Genomic DNA, 20150 nt, shown 5'->3' on the forward strand with positions numbered 1-20150 from the left:
TGTACAAAAAAGATATTAAAATTTGATGACAAACGTTTTTTAGGCAGATAGAAAAAGTGAGCTGGAGTAAGCATAAAAATTTGAATGTCCCCACACACAAAATTAGCCAAATTAAACTATCACTTTCAATTCACCCCCTAACGCAAAAACACCGTCCCACCCACTCACCCACCCCTCTTTCCTCACTCCTTCACCTTTGCTTTTCCTCACAAAATCCGTTTCCCCGCGGACTATATAAATTCTCACATCCTCCAAAAATTCATTAATCCAATCTGCTTCTTAATTTCCTCACAAGGGAACAAATATTATATTGAATTTATTACAAACAGCCAGCCAATTATTATAACTACTAAATTATATACACTACTCGATCGATCCATCGGTTTTTAGTGCGTGATATGATCAAGCTTTCGACTGGGGTGTTTAGCCCATGCAGTAATATTTCTTTGTTACAGGGTTCGAGCAGTAGTGGTCTGTTCAGTTCGAAATCGAAATCGAAATCGAAAGTTGGTGCAGGGAGCCATAGTAATTTGAGTTTGAAGGCCAACAGTAGTAGTTGGAAGTCAGAAGGGATCAATAATATTAATGTTGGCGCGGGTTCGAATGGTGTGGGGATCAAGGATAAGTGGATGGAGTTTCAAGGGATCAAGAACTGGGAGGGTTTGCTGGATCCATTAGACGACGGGTTGAGGGACGAGATTCTCCGGTACGGGGAGTTCGTGGAGGCGGCTTACCGGTGTTTCGACTTCGACACGGCCACGTGCCGGTACCCAAAGGGTTCCATGTTGAGTGATTGCGGATCAGTTGGGGCTGCTGCAGGTGGGTATAAAGTGACCAAGAGTCTGCATGCCACTTGTGGGGTCAACTTGCCTAACTGGACACAGAGGATAGTGTCGCCCCGGTCCAGCTGGATCGGCTACGTGGCGGTGTGCGACGACAAGGCCGAGATCGCTAGGCTAGGTAGACGGGACGTGGTGATCGCGTACCGTGGCACGGCCACGTGCATGGAGTGGGTGGAGAATTTACGTGCCACATTGACTTGCTTGCCTTGCGACATGGCGCCGCACAAGTGCGAGTCCATGGTACAAAGTGGATTCTTGAGCTTGTACACATCCAGCGCCGCAGGGGGTCCACCTAGCTTACAGGACTCCATCAGATGGGAGATCAACAAAATCCTACAAAAATATGCCGACGAACCCCTAAGCATCACCGTAACTGGCCACAGCCTCGGAGCAGCATTGGCCACACTCACCGCACATGACATCAACACCACATTCAAACACGCACCTCTAGTCACCGTCGTTTCCTTCGGCGGCCCCAGAGTGGGGAACAAAAACTTCCGCCGCCAGCTAGAGAAAAACGGCACCAAAGTGCTTAGAATCGTCAACTCGGACGATCCCATCACTAAAGTCCCCGGCTTCGTTCTTGAGGAAAACGCCCCTCAAAGAACCAGCAGCAACGGGCCGGGGGGACTATCCAAATGGCTACACAAACGCATGGAGGACACACAATGGGTGTACGCTGAAATCGGGAAAGAACTTAGACTTAGTAGCAGAGACTGTCCCCATCTAAGCAATGGAAACGTTGCTACATGTCACGATCTAAAGACATATCTTCACTTGGTAGATAATTTTGTTAGTTCAAATTGCCCTCTCAGAGCCACTGCCAAGAGGGTCATAGAGCAAACATCAGGAGATCAAGCCACGGCTTTCGTCTAGTCTAGATAATAAAAAAAAAGTCAGACGATTACCGTCTCCGACTGTGTAGATATATAGATAGATAGAAGATACACACAATATTCCTTCATTCATTTAACAATTTTGAAAGAAATATTTTATTTCTTAAAATCATCCTATTTTGAAAAAGATTTTATTAATTATCTTTTGTCTTTCTTGGACATAAAGTTATTTAATTCCTTGAATAACTTGATTTAGTTAAAGTTATCAGAATATTATGTTATCTAATGTCTATTGATTTAATTCTTTATTGTGTAGATTTGCCTTGATCAAGATCTAGAGTCCTGCGCCTACAAGGAAAATTCTAAAGAAGGACTCTTGCTCTATTTATTGATGACATACGCCTACAAGGAAGGTATCGATCATTGAGAGACCGCGATTTTTAATAAGCAAAAGAATACGTTCGTAGAACGGCTGGAGCTTGACGGTTGAACATAGTGCTTGAAGCCGTGAAGAACAATTCGGAGATTGTTGATCGAAGAAGTGTGCTACTCACGTGTTTTGGCTTCAAGAGTACTTTTTCTTCTTATTCTGTTTTTTTTATTCTATTACATATAGAATGCTTTTTAGGAGAAACTTTATTATTTATTTTCTCACTTGTCTTTGAGAAATTGATTTTTATAATAGTCACTAGTATTAGGGTTTGTAACACTCTTTAATTAGTTTTCTAATGAAGTTTTGCCTTGAGGCGCTGCAAGAGTATTTATACTCTTGCTTAATTCAATTGAGTCTATTTATTTGGTTGCTTATTTATTTTATACACGCTTAACTTATATTCCGCTGCAAATTACTCAAGGTGTTATAGTAGGTGTTGTCAACACCTTGTGACAACACCTTAAACTGTTTATGTGCAACTATTATTTCCTAACAAGTGGTATCAGAGCCATCTTCTTGATACACTAAGAACTGATCTTGGTTGCTTATTTTATTACAGGAAATAAGATGGACTCATCATCTGTTTCGAATTCGTTTTTCAAACCTCCAATTCTTGATGGAGCTAATTACGCACTTTGGAAGCATAGAATGAGATATACTATTAAAGCTATGGATGTTCGTGCTTGGCAAAGTATTCTGACTGGTTGGACTCCTCCAACAATGCAAGATGACGACGGAGACTATATCATCAAGAGAGAAGAAAATTGAACTACCGAGGAAACACTAAGCTCAAGCTACAATGCTAAGGCACTCAATGCAATCCTTGCAACTGTGGATATGAGGACGAATGGAATCATATCTGACTGCACTATTGCTAAGGATGCATGGGATGCTCTTCAAGAACACTGCGAAGGGACTGATAGTGTGAGAAGAACAAGACTGAGATTGTTAAACGCTAAATTTGAGAAAATCAGGATGGATGAGAATGAGACTATTGCTGAGTATGATAAAAAACTTAGGGAGATAGCTATTGAGGCTCACGCTCTCGGAGGACCTATTGCGAGTGAAGCTATGGTGAACAAGGTTCTTCGATCCTTGCCTAAAAGATTCAATGGGGAGATATGGGCACTTGAAGAAGTAAAAGACACTTCAAAGATGAAGATGACTGAATTGATTAGCATTCTTCAAGTCTTTGAGATGAATAATTCAGACCAAGAGAAGGATAAAGGAAAATCAATAGCTTTTCAAGCTTCAAAGCCTTCATATGAGGAATATGTTCAACTTCATCAAGAGGTTCATCAATCTGATTTAGGAGAAGATTCGATCTCTTTCATGACTAAGAAGTTCAATGATTATCTGAAGAGGATGAAAGAGTCAAGAAAGACGGATCAAAAATTCAAGACTCCAATGTTCTCCAACAAGCCCTTGAGGATCACTGGACCAGAACAATCACCAAAGAAACCTACTGATATTTCTAAGCCTCGGATGATGGTTGATGAAAAGAAGAAGTTTGTCTCAAAGAAGCTGGACAAGGTTCAATGTCATGCTTGTCAAGGTTTTGGACACTATGCAAATGAGTGTGCCAACACACTTAGGAAAGGGATGAACACGTCTTTGAGTGATGAAGAGTCTGAAGAAGAATAACATGAAGATGAAGAGAGTCATACTGCCCTATCTGCCTTACTGGAAAGCAAGAAGAATTTTCAAGTCAATCCTTTAGGTGTTGCTGCAGGTGTTGCCACACCTGGCCGTAACACCTCCCAAAGGTCAGTCTGTTTGAATTCCTCCATTACTGATAATATGTGTGATAATGATACAGGTGAAGAGACAATGTCTATAGAAGAAGCTCGGATGATGTTTGAAGAATTACATACTGATTGGATTGAAAGGAACAAAGTGAATACTATCCTTTCAAAGGAAAATTCTGATCTAAAGGCTGATGTGTCAAGACTGGAAATCATACTGAATAAGAAAGACATTGAATTAAGCCAAGTGAAGGAAGAACTCGGACAGGCAAAGGCTACATTGGCTAAGTTTAATTCAAGCACCTCCAAGCTTGATTCTCTACTCATGATGGGAAGAGATGGTACTGCTGGTTTGGGATTTGAAAATAGCATTTTTGAGATTGGTGAAAGTTCGAAAGGCCCTGTGTTTGTCAAGGAAAGTAACAGTTCAGAAAACTCAAGTAAAAAGGCCTCACCAATTGTTCCTCCAAAACCAAATCCGCAATCTGCTGCTCCTTCAATGGCTAGAAGGAAACGTAAGTACATCTGTCACTATTGTCATAGACCTGGTCATATCAAACCATATTGTTTTAAGCTACAGGAAGATTACAGGTACAGATCTGCATCGAAGGTGTTGCCAACACCTCCTCACAACATCCCTAGAAACAGATCTTATGTAAGAAAGATTTGGGTACCAAAAGCTGATATTCAATGTCATATGATTTATACTGCCTTGAGGACTAATGTTTCAGGTGCATGGTACTTTGATAGCGGTAGCTCTCGTCACATGACAGGATCCAAGAAGTTTCTCACTGATTATGTCGAACAGAAAAGTGGAAAAGTAACCTATGGAGGAGGTTCAAAGGGAAACATTGTTGGAAAAGGAACTCTGAATGTTGCTGGACTGCCCAAGCTTCGCAATGTGCTTCATGTTGAAGGATTAACCGCGAATCTAATAAGCATAAGCCAACTTTGTGATGATAATTTGCATGTGCAATTTGATAAAAAGTTATGTAAAGTTTTTGATGAATCAAATCTGTGTGTCATGTCAGGTACAAGGTCGTCCGACAACTGTTATCAACTCGGAGAAGAAATGGCCTGTAGGCACACAAAAGTGAATGAGTTTGATCTATGGCATTAAAAATTGGGTCATGCAAATTTCAAAACATTAAAGAACTTGAGTAAGTTAGATGCTGTAAGAGGTATGCCTAACTTAAAATCTGGTATTCCATTTGTGTGTGAAGCATGCCAGAAAGGGAAGCAGACTAGGGTGTCACACGAGGTGTTGCCAACATCTGTGACAACACGCTGCCTAGAGCTTTTGCATATGGACTTGATGGGTCCAATGGATGTTGAAAGCTTCGGTGGTAAGAAATACTCTATTGTTTGTGTGGATGATTTTTCAAGATACACATGGGTAAACTTTCTGAGAGAAAAATCAGACACATTTGATGCATTCAAGAAATTGCTCACCAAAATTTCGAACCTATACAGTCTGAAGGTAATCAGAATACGTTCTGATCATGGTAAGGAGTTCGAAAACTCTTAGTTTGCTAGCTTGTGTGATAAGAAAGGTATTTCTCATGAATATTCTGCCCCTAAAACTCCACAACAAAATGGGATAGCCGAGAGAAAAAATAGGACTTTGCAAGAAATGGCAAGAGTGATGCTTAGTTCTAAAAATATTTCAAAACTGTTTTGGGCTGAAGCTTTGAATACTGCATGTCATATTTCAAATAGAGTCTATTTGAGGAATGGTACTACTGTGACATTCTATAAACTTCTCATGGGAAAGAGGCCAAACCTTAAATATTTTCACGTTTTTGGATGTGTTTGTCACGTTTTGAATGATAGAGATCATCTTGCTAAATTTGATGCAAAGAGTGATAAGTGTATGTTCTTAGGATATTCATCGAATAGCCGAGCCTATAGAATGTATAACTTGAGAACAAGAACTATTGTTGAATCAATTAATGTTGTTTTTGATGACTTTGCAGATCTAAAGAAGAAAACAGCTGAGGATGATGTTAATGATCTGCTGGACAATTCTGGAAATATAGATGTTGTCAAAAGAGTGTTGCCAACACCTCCGACAACACCTCCTACAGAAAATCCAGATTCAAAAGTTGAAAAGCCTACTGATGAGAATACTGATGAAAGCAGTGAGGTAAATGAAGCTGGAAAAAATATTCCAAGCAAAATTCAAAAGAATCACCCAACCTCACAGGTAATTGGAGATGTATATGGATACTTGCAAACTCGAAGAAAAGAAAAAGTTGATTATCGAAAGATGGCAGGTCTACTGTGCATGAGTTCTACATATTCTCAGGTAAGATTCTCTTGTTTTGTGTCAAACATTGAACCAAAAAGGGTTGAAGAAGCTTTAAAAGATGATTTTTGGGTCAATGCTATGCATGAAGAGTTAGAACAATTTGTGAGGAATGATGTTTGGTACTTGGTACCGTGTCCTGCTCATGTTAATGTCATAGGAACTAAATGGATTTTCAAGAATAAAACTGATGAGTCGGGAAACATCATAAAAAATAAAGCTAGGTTGGTAGCTCAAGGGTATACACAGGTTGAAGGGGTGGATTTTGATGAAACCTTTGCTCCTGTAGCCCGCATTGAGTCTGTCCGACTTTTGCTTGCTATTTCATGTAACATGGTTATGAAACTTTTTCAAATGGATGTAAAAAGTGCCTTTTTGAATGGGATCCTGAATGAAGAAGTCTATGTGAAACAACCTAAAGGGTTTGAGGATCCAAATCATCTTGATTATGTGTATAAGTTGAAAAAGGCATTGTATGGATTGAAGCAAGCACCACGTGCATGGTTTGGGAGACTCACCGAGTACTTGCTGAATATTGGATTCAAAAGAGGTGAAGTGGATAAGACTTTATTTGTGCAAAAGTCTCAAGGTAATATCTTAATTTGCCAAATTTATGTGGATGACATAATTTTTTGTGCTTCAAATGATAAACTTGTTGATGATTTTGTGAAGTGCATGTGCTCTACATTCGAGATGAGCATGGTTGGTGAGTTAACTTAATTTTTGGGATTACAAGTAAAACAAATGCATGATGGTATATTCTTGAGTCAAAGCAAGTATGCTAAAAATCTGGTGAAAAAGTTTCTGAATAATAACACTAAACACATGCGCACACCTATGGGGTCAAATGAAAAGCTGTCAAGAGAGGATGTTGCCGAAGGTGTTGACAACACCCTCTACAGAAGCATGATTGGTAGTCTTTTATATTTAAGTGCTACTAGACCTGATATCATGTATAGTGTTTGTTTATGTGCTAGATACCAGTCTAACCCAAAAATTACTCACCTAAAGGCCGTTAAACGTATATTGAAATATGTGGCAGGAACCATGAATTTGGGTTTGTGGTACACTAAAGAAACCAATTCGAATTTGGTAGGATTTAGTGATGCTGATTGGGCTGGGGATTTAGATGAGAGAAAGAGCACTTCGGGAGGATGTTTTTATTTGGAAAATAATTTAGTGTCATGGTAGAGCAAGAAACAAAATTGTGTCTCTTTGTCTACTGCTGAGTCTGAATACGTTGCTGTAGGTAGCTGTTGCTCTCAACTCCTATGGATGAATCAAATGTTAAATGATTATGGTGTTAAGAGTGATACTCCTATTGTGTACTGTGATAATTCTAGTGCCATTGATATATCCAAAAATCCAGTACAACACTCTCGAACCAAACACATTGACATTAGACATCACTTCATTCGAGATTTGGTCGAGAAAAGCATGATTTTAATTGAGTTTGTTGGAACTAATAACCAATTAGCTGATATTTTCACAAAAGCTTTGGATTTTGAGAGATTTTCCAGCCTAAGAAAATCACTCAGTATGTGTGCATTATAAACAGGATCGAGATGTTGTCAGGAGTGTTGCCAACACCCTGTGACAACACCTTTTCATGCATGTGCATTTTTAGGATCTTAGGCATCTCTGCATTTATGCATTCACTCTGTTTTGTGAAGTGTTTGATACTTTGTAATCATTGAACAGTTTTCACTCAGGATTATTTGCAAATTGTTTTACAGTTTAATGAGGATTAATTGATAAAGAGTTCTGACTAAATCACAAAGTAGTGGAGGGATGTTCGTGTATTCCATGATCCTGTCCCAAGTGAAAAGTGATTTCGCAAATTCAGAAACTCAAAATAACAAAATGGTTAAAAGAAATAGGTCAATCATCAAATTTGATTGATAGTCAGAAGCAAATGGAAAAAGCTACCTAGAGGGGTCCATTTGAAGATCGTTCCTTTAGTGTGCAGGCTACCACTTCTGCATTAATAATGTTATAGGAAATTAAAATTTTCTGAATCCTGAAGTGTTGCTGGGAGATGTTGCCAACATCGTGGATAACACATCATTTGTCAACATATATTTGCGCATCTAAGTGCATTTTAATTTTATGTCACATTCTATTTTAGACATAATTAGGACATTCATATTTTATTTTGTGAATATCGTTGGCTGAAAGGTTACAAATTCCGATCTAACAAAAATTTTGAATTGTGCCCTATCCTCTGAATTTTTGAATTTAAAAGTGATTGGACTTTGTTTCAGTGGTGTTAAAATCTGATGAGGAGTTAAAATTGGAAATATTTGGTGAAATATTTGGCCAAGATTATCGGATGTAATCAATGGGATTTATTGCCTAATTTAAAAGAGATTTGTTACCGTTTCTCACTTTGTTACCGTTAGGGTCATTGTTACCGTTGGGGCCTACTCAGAATCCAAGTTAGAATAGGAAAGGTTTGAGGGTTTATTTATCTGGGATTTTATCTTATTCTGGAAACACTTTTTCTCTTTATTTTCATCTCGCATTCCCTCATCTTCTCTGTGTTATTGTATCCTGCTTCTTTTCTCTATCCTCACGTAATTTCATGGAAGAAAAGGGTTTTGATCCCCAAGATATTCGTTCTGAAATGGGTTACAATAAAGATGCTGCGAAAGGTGTCACAGCACCTACATCACCACACCCCGTGGTTGAACAAGCTATTGTTCCGGTTGCTGAGGAACCAGTGCCTCTGGACTCCATCGCTCCAGGAGAGCCTGGTAATGCCATCGACGTGGAAAATATGCCGGACTTAAGTGTGTTGAACAGAGTGTTTCCATCGAAACCCCTGACCCGACGATCGAAGAGACAAGCTGGGTATAATCCAGATTACACAGCCTCAAAGCGTTTTCGTGGAAAGGGTCAATCATCAAGGCCTTCTATGCTAGATACAGAGTTTTCTTCAGGAGATGCAAGTGATGATGAAGATTACAAACTGGTGCATCGAAAGAGGGGAAAAGCAAGCGCAATGGAACCCTCAGTTCAAACCATCCCCGTCCCATTTGAACCTGAAGAAAAATCTAAAGGAAGTTCATCCTCTGACAGTGAATCCACTGAATCAGAGATTCCATCTGTTCCTGCTGAACACGTAGCTCCTATTCAAGTTTCTGAGGAACCATCTTCTACTGCTCCTCTTGTACCATCTGATGATGAGGAGATTTCCATAGCCCAGTTCATGGCTAAGATGAAGAAGGCCCATGCCAAAAAGCCTATATCCTCTCCTACTGTCCCTGTTCAGGAATCGGTTGATAAACCTGATGAAGAGATGCTTCAGGAGTTTGCTGACAATCGTCCTAAACCTTCTGAGAGTTCCAGCTCTACTTCTAGTGAGGATTCAGATGCTGAGGATGAGTTGGAAGACGAGTCAGATTCTAGTGACTCTGAAAAAGAAGAAATAGAAGGTGCTGAGGAAGGTGTTGCTGACACCCTAGACAACACCTTAGGAGAAGAGTACCGGGTAAACTCCTCCTATTCCTCTGCTTTTTATTCCAAGAAGATTGCTGACTGCTGGGATCAGTACCCTGATCGTGAATTTCTGGAGGAACGAAACATTGATGTCGAGAGCTATGAAGCTCAAAACTTGGTCAGATTCTTTGAGGTGAGAAATCTACTGGCCACTGTCTCTACTGCTGGTCCATATTGCAGGGAAATTGTTCGAGAATTCTACTGCAATCTCACTGAAGCCGTGAAGGATCCGAGATTTGTCAAGTATGGAAAGGTGTATGTGCGAGGACAGATTTTCGCATTTAGTCCTGCCATGATAAATGGTTTTCTTCATACTCTGACTGTTGATAATGCTGCACTTCCTTCTCTGGATGAGATGACCTCGGTCATTACAGGTGGTCAAGTCACTATTTTTCCCTCCCATCCTAAGAAGTTGCAGGCTGCCAAGCTCACATCTTTCTACTCTGTTCTCCACAAGACTGCTGTGAAGACATGGACTCCCTCCGAAAATTCTACAGTTGTGACAAAGCACCAGACTCCTGTCCTTTATGCCATTGGCACAGGCGCAAGTTTCAACTATGGAAGACTTGTTTTTGACACTGTAATGGGATTTGCAGATTGTGCTCAACCTACCTTGAAGCTTCCTTATCCATCTTTGATCTATTCTATGTTGCTGTCTCAAGAAATTGAGAAGGATAATAATGAAGTACTTACTGAGCCTGGGGAATTGATGAAAATTGCACTTGCTCTACTCAAAGGAAACAGAACAATTGATCTTCCTTGGTCTGAGTCAGATGTTGCCGTAGGTGTTGTGGCAGGTGTGGCCAACATCCCTTCTGCCACTACTATTTTTGTGCCCCCTTCTGCTGCTCAAGCGGTTGATTCAACGTTTATTCAAGCTCAATTGGTGCATGCTGACCAGAAGATTGCACAAGCTAAGGCTGACCTTGCATATTACAAAGGGTTAAAGGCTCACTATGAGTCTCTTTTAAGGGGAGCTGGCCCTTCTGAACAAAAAGGGGGAGAAGACAGTGATGAGGCTTCGGAGAGCAATCAATTCTAATTTTTAGTTTTTGGCTTTCCTAATTTATTTGTTTCTCTTAAGTTTAAGTTTTTAATTGCTCTGTTTTTGCTCTGTCCCTAATCAAATCAAAACCTTTTTGTGTATCACTGATGTTTCGTATTAATTTTGAGATGTCATAGCTAGATGTTGCCAACATCTTGTGACAGCACCTCTGCTTATACTTAGAAGGAGAATCTATTCAGAGGGAGTTTTGATTAAGGGGGAGTTTAGTTGTGTTTTGTCCAGAAAGGCAAAAAAGGGGAGATTGAAAGGAATATTTTATTCCTTAAAATCATCCTATTTTGAAAAAGATTTTATTAATTATCTTTTGCCTTTCTTGGACATGAAGTTATTTAATTCCTTGAATAACTTGATTTAGTTAAAGTTATCAGAATATTATGTTATCTAATGTCTATTGATTTAATTCTTTATTGTGTAGATTTGCCTTGATCAAGATCTAGAGTCCTGCGCCTACAAAAAAACATTCTAAAGAAGGACTCTTGCTCTATTTATTGATGACATACGCCTACAAGGAAGGTATCGATTATTGAGAGACCGCGAGTTTTAATAAGCAAAAAATACGTTCGTAGAACGGCTGGAGCTTGACGGTTGAACATAGTGCTTGAAACCGTGAAGAACAATTCGGAGATTGTTGATCGAAGAAGTGTGCTACTCACGTGTTTTGGCTTCAAGAGTTTTTCTCCTTATTCTGTTTTTTTTATTCTATTACATATAGAATGCTTTTTAGGAGAAACTTTATTATTTATTTTCTCACTTGTCTTGAGAAATTTATTTTTACAATAGTCACTAGTATTAGGGTTTGTAACACTCTTTAATTAGTTTTCTAGTGAAGTTTTGCCCTGAGGCGCTGCAAGAGTATTTATACTCTTGCTTAATTCAATTGAGTCTATTTATTTGGTTGCTTATTTATTTTATACACGCTTAACTTATATTTCGCTACAAATTACTCAAAGTGTTATAGTAGGTGTTGTCAACACCTTGTGACAACACCTTAAACTGTTTATGTGCAACTATTATTTCCTAACAAATTTGTCACCTTCCAGATATATTTTTCTGGAAAGGTGCATGGAAACATCGGGCATTGGCCTTTGCTGGTCGAAGCCCACCAATTCGTTAATTTAATGATGATGAGCTAGGCGAAATTCTTTGGCAGTTTTGGTGATATTCGTTTGCTTCTTCGGTAAATATATAGGGTGAAAATTTAATCGTTTTGTCATATAATGTCACGTCGAAAAAAAAAATTGGCTAAAAAAATAGCAACAAGATTAAAATTTGACAGCATAAATTAAAGACCAAATTAAAATAGCAACACAAAACCAAAAATGTAATTTTCTTAAAAAATTTCATTAATATATCATATCGCCACTGATTTCCACATAAAAATATGGGAAATTTCTTGGTTTAATTCATTACGTGGACTCAATCCCCGAATTTCCTTTATTCATACATAATTTAACTCGACTCGGCAAAAACTTATTTATGCAAACACTATGCTATTTACGGGTAGGAAAAAAATATCGAATTTTTGGTATATCGTGGTTATCGTACCGAAAAAATACTGAATTTATCGAATTTTTGGTATACCGAAGATTTTGGTACGGTAACGATACCGAATTTTTCGGTACGATAACGGTATAAAATTTGAAAATTTCAGTATATCGGTGCATATCGAAATATTATATAAAAATTTATAAATATATAATATTTTTAAAATATAAATTTGTAAAATTTTAAAAAGATAAGGTTTTTTTTCGATATAAGACGGTATATACCGATACCGTACTGAAATCTCGATATACCGTAAAATTTTGATATAATTGGTATGCTAGTTATAGATATCGAAATTTTCGGTACGGTATCGATATAAAATTTTCTTATACCGTAATTTTCGGTACGATATGAAATATTTTTGGGTACAATATGATATGGTACAGTATGCCTCCCGATCATCGTTCCACATGCCATCCCGAATGAGAGAGCTAACCATACTATGATTCACATGATCTCCTTACCTTGAATCTCCAATGGATTTTTATCACATTATTATATGGGTAACATTGAAAAATCAAAAGCAAAAAAAAAAAAAACATTGAAAAATCTTTTAAAACAACAAGTTTTAGTTCAAGAAATAAAACACCGTTTAATTAGAGATGTCCGAGTTGATGAAATATGTGAGTGTTCGGCTAGCGGTTAGAAATTCTATTTCCCCCTCAAACAATTTCTTGGACAGCCTGTTTCACATAATGTGCCTAGTATGATTTACCTGATTAATTTGGTTGGCAATCTATCATGTTAATTCAGTGATATTTTGTGCACATCGAAAAATAGCAATTATGGTGTAAACGTCATTAAAAAAAAATCCGTTAATATATATCATGATATCTAATATATAATCTTTCCCTACCAGATTCGTCGGTGATATATATAATATATGAATTCTGCACGTCTCTTCCTCTCTTAAATAATTTATATAGTACGTAAGTGGTATTTCACTAAAATCGAAATACTTCGATTTTCTAACTAATTACGTGTTCCGTACACAAACAATTTATATATATATATACAAAATACATATTTAATACTTTTTAGAAGTATCGATACAATGCACGATCTCTTCTGTATAATGTCTCTTCGTATTATCCTTGGAACCTCAAGTATTTCACACACACTTTTATATAACAGTCTCATGAGTGATTAATTATATATGATAAATCTTCAATTCGAATCAATGCAGTGTAATGCATTATCACTTTTGTTGTCAAAACACAAAAACTCATTTATGACCGTTTCACAGTTCAATTTTGAGATACGAATCTCCGACCCGACTCATAAAAATAAAAAACTTATTAATTCAAACATATTACGGCTTCACTATAAATATATGTCCGTAAAACGAGTTAAACCTACTCATATTACAATAAAGACACTACAAGAAAAATGCACAAACACAACCCCTAAAAGACAACGCTTTTAGTGAAAAGTGTTGTAATTTACAAAGCGTTGTGGAATATACTTTTTTTGGGGTCAAAGACAACGCTTTTAAAAGCGTTGTCTATTAGCGTTTTTTTTTTCATGTATAACAACACTTTTTAAATAGTGTTGTAGAAAATTTATTATTTTTATTTAAAATAAATCATAAAATAAATAATATTACCCAGATCCCCAAATCAAACGCTTCCCGATTCCTTCTCTTCTCGCGTCTGATCCCTAGCCTTTCTCCTTTTCTCTCTTTCAATTGAAAATCCCATGTCAATTTTTGCTCGATTCTTAGACGAATTTTGAAGTGATCTCCGACAAGCCTTCTCCAAGAGCTTCTACCCTTCCTTCCTCGAAACAAATATGCAATCGATTTCCTCGGCTTCTTTTATTTCTTGAGGGAACAACCACCAGTGGAAGAGCTCTAATTTCCTTCCAACTTGGGTTTATATGCGTATACCCTCACGGGACTCACCTCCAAGAGTCGTGAATCCTACGCAAGTGCTGGCGAGAATTTGGTGAGTAGAATGACTTCTATCTGTTTGAGAATTTTACTCTTGTCGCATTTTAATGAGTATGTTTGTTTGTTTATTTGCCATTGTTTCTCTTTGGAGAATTGGTTTCCTCAAAGTATGTGGAAACTTTTATCGTATTTTGTTTCCTTTGATTTTGTATTCTAAAATCTGGCATTTTTCAGTGAGTGTATTGCAGGCTTCGTACAAATATCATTCGTCTTAGGTGTTGATTGTGCAATATGGAGATCCTCGATTTTAGAAGATTTTTTTTAGCTTTCCTTTGAATAAAGGCTAGATATTTAGTTTAGGGTACCTTTAAAAAACGTAAAATTTTAAACTGAAGCACAATCAAATAGATAATACCACAGGTTGTCCACCAACTTGGATTTTTATGTTTGTTGGAGGGATATATTGTGATTTTCATCAGGTATCTGCCTGGTGATGTATTTTAGAGCTGCGAAACTTCTGCTTTGCAGTAGATCAATCCATAGTCTTCTAATTTTCTTTCCAACTTCATCATCAATTCAGTATATTTTTTCTGGATTCTGTCACTTCTTCTAAAGGAAAGTTTTATAGACTCTACTCATGTGATTCTTTTGTTTTATGAACCTTGTTTGGTTGGGCATCACAGGTGTATGTTGCTTATATTTTTAATTTGTTCTCTGTCATTTTAGATACATCTCGAGGAAGGTCCAGGTGATATACTTGTGTTCTTGACAGGCCAAGAAGAGATAGAATCCATTGAGAGGTTAATTAATGAGCGCCTTCCAAAGTTGCCTGAAATCAAGCGCAAGCTTCTTATCTTTCCGATGTAGATGAAAGTTTTCAGTCCCACACCCCTTGGGTTCCGCAAGGTAAATTTTCTCTAGTTTTGATATCCTCTATGAAATTTCTTAGACTGGCTGCTCTAGACTCTAGTCATGTAATATACCCCTGTTTATAGTATAAACAATTTTGTTTCACATTCTGCCATGCATAATTACTGGAAAAGATTATTGTCTCGTCCTCTTTGATTAACCAAATTGAACTCTTATTATGTGGTTGATTAGGGAAAATCTTTTTATTCTGTGGTTGATCAGGGGAAATCTTTAACTATTCTAAAACTTGTAAGCTTTTTATTTGAGTAATTATTTCTTGGATCCTTAAAAGGTTGTCCCTTTTTTTTTGTTGGTTGCACTTGAGTGACTTTTGTATTCTATCGATCATGGTCAAACTTCTTGTTTAGTTTTCTATTCCGGGGTTGTTTCTTTCCTGTCAACTTCTTTATGGAAAATCTTGCATGACCTTGTTTTGATTTGTTCATCTGTAGATTTTGATGGGTAGGCTTACGCTATATATTGGGAAAGACAAGGGGTTTGTAGCCAATCAGTTAGTCTTCTCTGGGATTAAATTCGAATTTTGAGTTATAATGGGTTAACTAGCTCAATCTAAATATAGGACTCTGAGTGTTCTTATGCTGTGATCCTTTGCCAAATCGTGTATTGAATACTTTTGAAGCTTACATTTACTGGTTTACTGATTTGTGGTAGTTGTCAGTGAGTGATTCTGAAAAATTCAGCCTCGTCGATCAGGTAGAGTGGTATTTAGCAAAGTCTCTGTTTTCTTTCGAGGAAAGGATAACTTGGAAGGAAATTCATGCATTTAAAAAGAATGTGACAGTTGCTGGTGTGTGGAGTATAATGGAAAGCAAAAATGCATTTTTATGCTTTGATACCATGAGCAGACTATCTGTACCAGAGGTTACTTAATCATATTGTTAGCTTCGTTTTTGGGCTCCCAATCATGTGTCATAGATCCCATTCGCAATATTAAGCCGTTTTTTGGGGGTTCGCTACCAATTTTTAAATGCTAGAAATTGAATTCTCTAGAGTTTGCAATTGTTTATCATTTACATGTTATCTTTTTATTGCAAAATAAAATGCAGGCGAGTGATTTGACTATATGTTTCTTGCCATTTATCCTTTCGGCTCTCGTTATTCATCTTCTCCTTGTTTTTTCCTTCTACTGCAATAATGTTATCAACATAATTAGTCCCTGCCTTGGAGGGAGGGGGCAGAGGGGAATCTGGATTTTCAGCCTTATTTTAAATTAAAAGTAAAGCATGTGCTGATTCGCTGAGGTTAGAGCGCTTCAAACTATCTTGGCTACTCAAAAGTCTTGCTTGCCTTCTGTTGCTGGTAACCCAAACTTTTTCTTTCTTTTCTCCCCCTCCAAGTTCAATTTTTTTTTTCTGATTTGGATTTCTTAATTAGGTTCTAAGATTTGGTTTAATTTTTACATTATCATCAGCTTGAAAATATACATATTAACATTATATATTTTATTCTCTATAGTGTTACTTACTAAAAGAATGGACAAAGAATGAATGTCAAAGTCTCGGTTATCAAGTGAATATGAGCATGGAGTAGAGTCTTTCTTACAATTTGCAATTGGGTCATTTGCAGTCAATGGGCCTTGATTTTCCTAAAAACATTAGCGTGATAGCTGTGTGCCCCAAGGGAATGGGACCCCCTGTCAGGAGGTTGTATGTGCAAGGGAAGGAAATTAATGGTGCTGGTATAAATTCAAGTTTCGCTGTCCACCAGGTGTGTACATCTCTCTGTTTTTTGGGTGTGGACTGGTGGGTTTTTTGGCATGTTTTGGTTTTCACATTTCTTGTTTTTGTGGATGCTGATGACCTTTGCTTCTCAAGGATGTGGATGGAAGAGCTACAGATGTTGCCCTTGGATGGTCTATTGCCCTTGGTTCGCCTTTTACTTTCGCAACTACGCTGGAGCGGGAGTACAAGAGTGACATTTTTGGGGAGCGAGGTCAGAGGATTTAACCTTTCACCATGCCACTGTATGTGAAACGACCCTAACTCTATAATAAATAAATATGCGGAATTTTTTTTTTTTTATACTACTAAATAAAATATGTACATATATGCCCATACATATATGCACAGAATAAAATATTTAAAATAAATACATGACTAAATAAATAAACAATTAAATACTTAAGTAAAATGCATTCTTTAAAATAAATAAATATCTGAGTCAACCCTATAATTAAAAATATACTGCATAAATAAAATGAATAAAAAGTGTGCATGCACTAAAAATATTTAATAAAATATTCAAAAACCTCAACCCTCGAAAATATTTAAAATGTATCATAAAACATGTATGGTGACTCAGAAGCTGTCACGGTCACGGGGCCACTGCTACATGTCTGCTCATACGTCCTCGCCTCCGGTGGGTACAATGTCATCCTCAACGTACTCACCTGCACAATACCAGTGTAGTGAGCCTAGAGGCCCAACATGCTAACATAGCAAGGGTTTAAAATAATTTAAATCAATTTAATACTAATACATACATATACATGAATGAGCATGCTTAAAAATTACATAACATAACTTACTTAAATAAACATAAATAACATAATACATAACATAATTGAGCAATTCATTTTTCTAACATAGCATGGTTGTATCCGTAGTGTAACCTTAAATCATACATTAAATACTGATCAGCGTGAAAACCTACGTACGTGGCCGGTGACGAATCACCTCTTAAATTGGCAGTAAACTGCCCTTCAATCATATGGGGACAAGTCCCCCTTAAATTGTCACACTACTTCAACTTCCAACATAAAATATTTTTATTGCTCAACTTAAACATTAAATCATGCATAAAATATTATTTCATGAATGCATGTACTTGAATAAAATATGTGTCCTTCATATATATTTAATTTAATTTTCTTACTAAAATATAAATATTAAAATAACTTAAATGCATAAAAATAATTAAATATATAATCAGGACACATGCAATTTTTCTCATGGATGGTCCTGGACTGCTGGCCCTACACTCAAGCCCATTAACTTAAATCTGGCCCATTAACATACTTAAGCCCAATATCTTAAACTTTAAGTCCAATTAATTAATCTAAGCCCAATTAAATTAATTAAGCCCATTAAAATTACAATAAGCCCAATAACACTTAAACTGGCCCAATGGGCCCAAAAACCCAAAGTCTGGCCCAATAACTTTTATGGGCCCAAAAGCCCATAAAATTAATGGACTAGTTTAATTAAAATTTTAAAAGTCTAAATAAAATTATTTGGGAGTCCAAATAATTTTATTTTAATTTAATTGCCTCAAAAACCCATTAATTCGTAAAATATTTTAAAAATAAAAAGACTCGAGCCCGGCCCACCTAACCCGGACCCGAACCCACTTAACCCAACCCACTAACCTACTGACCCGACCCGAGCCCCCACGACCCGACCCGGTACCCTGAAACCCTAAACCCGAACCCCCTTACTTCCCCATGGCCGCGGCCGTGAGCAGCAGCCATTCCATGGCTGCTGCCGGCCGGCTCCGGCCGCCCCTGGCCGGAGCACCGCCGCCCGGACGTGGGCACCTAACCTGTCCGAACCCCAGCCCCCATGCAGCCCAAACCAGGAGCCCGAAGGCCCTTCCTTTCAAACCCTAGACCTGCGCCTCTTGGAGGCCGATCGACTCCAGCTGGTTTCCTGGCTTGTTTGGCTCGAGCCACTCGAGCCATTCGAGCCAGGCCACACCCTCACCCCCTTCCAGACCCTCGGCCACCAGTAGACACCACCATGAGCAGGAAAAACATGCACACCAACAAAAAAACCACACGGCCAATTCGATCTCTACATAGCCAAAGGAAATTTTTCTGAAAAATCTTTAAATTTATGATGCACATCTCATACACACACTATAATGTCTGATCGGTACAAAAGAGTAGAAGAAAATCATGCCTTTCACCGATAAACGTCGAGAAACACGAACGTGGGACGGTTCCGGGACGACGGGGCGACGAAAACGAGCTTGGACCTTCAAAAGGGTGGCTATGGTGTTCTTGGAGAAAGCTATCTGTTGAAGAAGATGGAGAATGGATAGTGGAGGTGGGCGGCTGATGGTGGAACGATCGGCAATAGGGTTTGGGTAGAATAGGTTTAATTTTGTGTTAATTAAAACATAGGTTAAATAAATAAGGATAAAAAGTTTTAAATATTAAATATACAACTTAAACTCCTAATTAAAACTTTAAAAATCTGATAACAAAAATAAAATCTCGAAATATTAATTTAAGGAAATTTTAAAAATACTAAAAAGTCAATATTTTGGCTAATTTTGGATAAAAAGGACTCCTAAAATTATATAAAATTAAATACTTAAAATTTTGAGATAATAAAACTCAAAATAATATTTTGGGGCTCTAAAAAAAAGGCTCATAAAATAATTTGGCTAGAAAGTTGTCATCTCGTCCGTCCACGGTCCCGTCTACGCGATCAAATAATTAAAATACTAAAAATCATAAAAATTACTAATTATGGGTTAAATGGCTTAAAAAAATAAATTAAATCATGCACAAATAAATCACATACTTATTTAACCCATAAATCAAAATTTAAAATAATTAAATATCCTAATTATGCAGGCGGATTTACGTAATTAAAAATACCGGGTGTTACAATTCTCCCCCCCTTAAATTGATTTTGTCCTCGAAATTAAAGTACTTACCCGAACAACTCCGGGTAGCGAGTCCTCATATCTGCCTCGGTCTCCCAAGTAGCTTCCTCCTCCGAGTGATTCAGCCACTGGACTCTGACCATCGGTATGACCCGCATCCTAAGCCTCCGCTCCTCTCTTGCCAAGATGCGCACTGGCCTCTCCTCATACACTAGATCTGGTGGCAACTGTAAGGGCTCGAAATCCAACACATGCGACGGGTTGGAGACATATCTCCGAAGCATGGATACATGGAAAACGTTGTGCACTGCCGCTAGCCCTGGAGGTAGAGCTAAACGATAGGCCAACGTACCAACTCGCTCCAAGATCTCGAATGGCCCTATATACCTCGGATTAAGCTTGCCTCTCCGTCCAAAACGCGCTACTCCCTTCATAGGTG

General features: G+C 37.7%; 2 protein-coding genes across 2 annotated transcripts; both read left to right on the forward strand.

The window, feature by feature from the left end:
• The first annotated feature begins 283 nt into the window (after positions 1-283).
• LOC140864451 (phospholipase A(1) DAD1, chloroplastic-like) lies at positions 284-2422 on the forward strand. The gene has a single exon (XM_073268644.1). It carries the CDS (start codon positions 399-401, stop codon positions 1716-1718), a length of 1320 nt encoding a protein of 439 aa, XP_073124745.1. The 5' UTR covers positions 284-398; the 3' UTR covers positions 1719-2422.
• A 3321-nt stretch (positions 2423-5743) lies between these two features.
• LOC140894796 (uncharacterized) lies at positions 5744-11302 on the forward strand. The gene is made up of 2 exons (XM_073303425.1): positions 5744-6164; positions 11147-11302. Exons 1-2 carry the CDS (start codon positions 5769-5771, stop codon positions 11195-11197), a joined length of 447 nt encoding a protein of 148 aa, XP_073159526.1. The 5' UTR covers positions 5744-5768; the 3' UTR covers positions 11198-11302.
• The last annotated feature ends 8848 nt before the right edge of the window (positions 11303-20150 follow it).

This window comes from Henckelia pumila, chromosome 4 (assembly GCF_033568475.1).
Source record: "Henckelia pumila isolate YLH828 chromosome 4, ASM3356847v2, whole genome shotgun sequence".
Classification (NCBI taxonomy): domain Eukaryota; kingdom Viridiplantae; phylum Streptophyta; class Magnoliopsida; order Lamiales; family Gesneriaceae; genus Henckelia; species Henckelia pumila.

Bases quoted from the DNA above. Each gene is read 5' to 3' on its own strand.
- LOC140894796 (XM_073303425.1), top strand. From the start codon at position 5,769: ATGTATAACTTGAGAACAAGAACTATTGTTGAATCAATTAATGTTGTT. The intron at 6,165-11,146 runs GTAAGATTCTCT...TTTATTGTGTAG, and splicing joins TGAGTTCTACATATTCTCAG to ATTTGCCTTGATCAAGATCT.
- LOC140864451 (XM_073268644.1), top strand. From the start codon at position 399: ATGATCAAGCTTTCGACTGGGGTGTTTAGCCCATGCAGTAATATTTCT.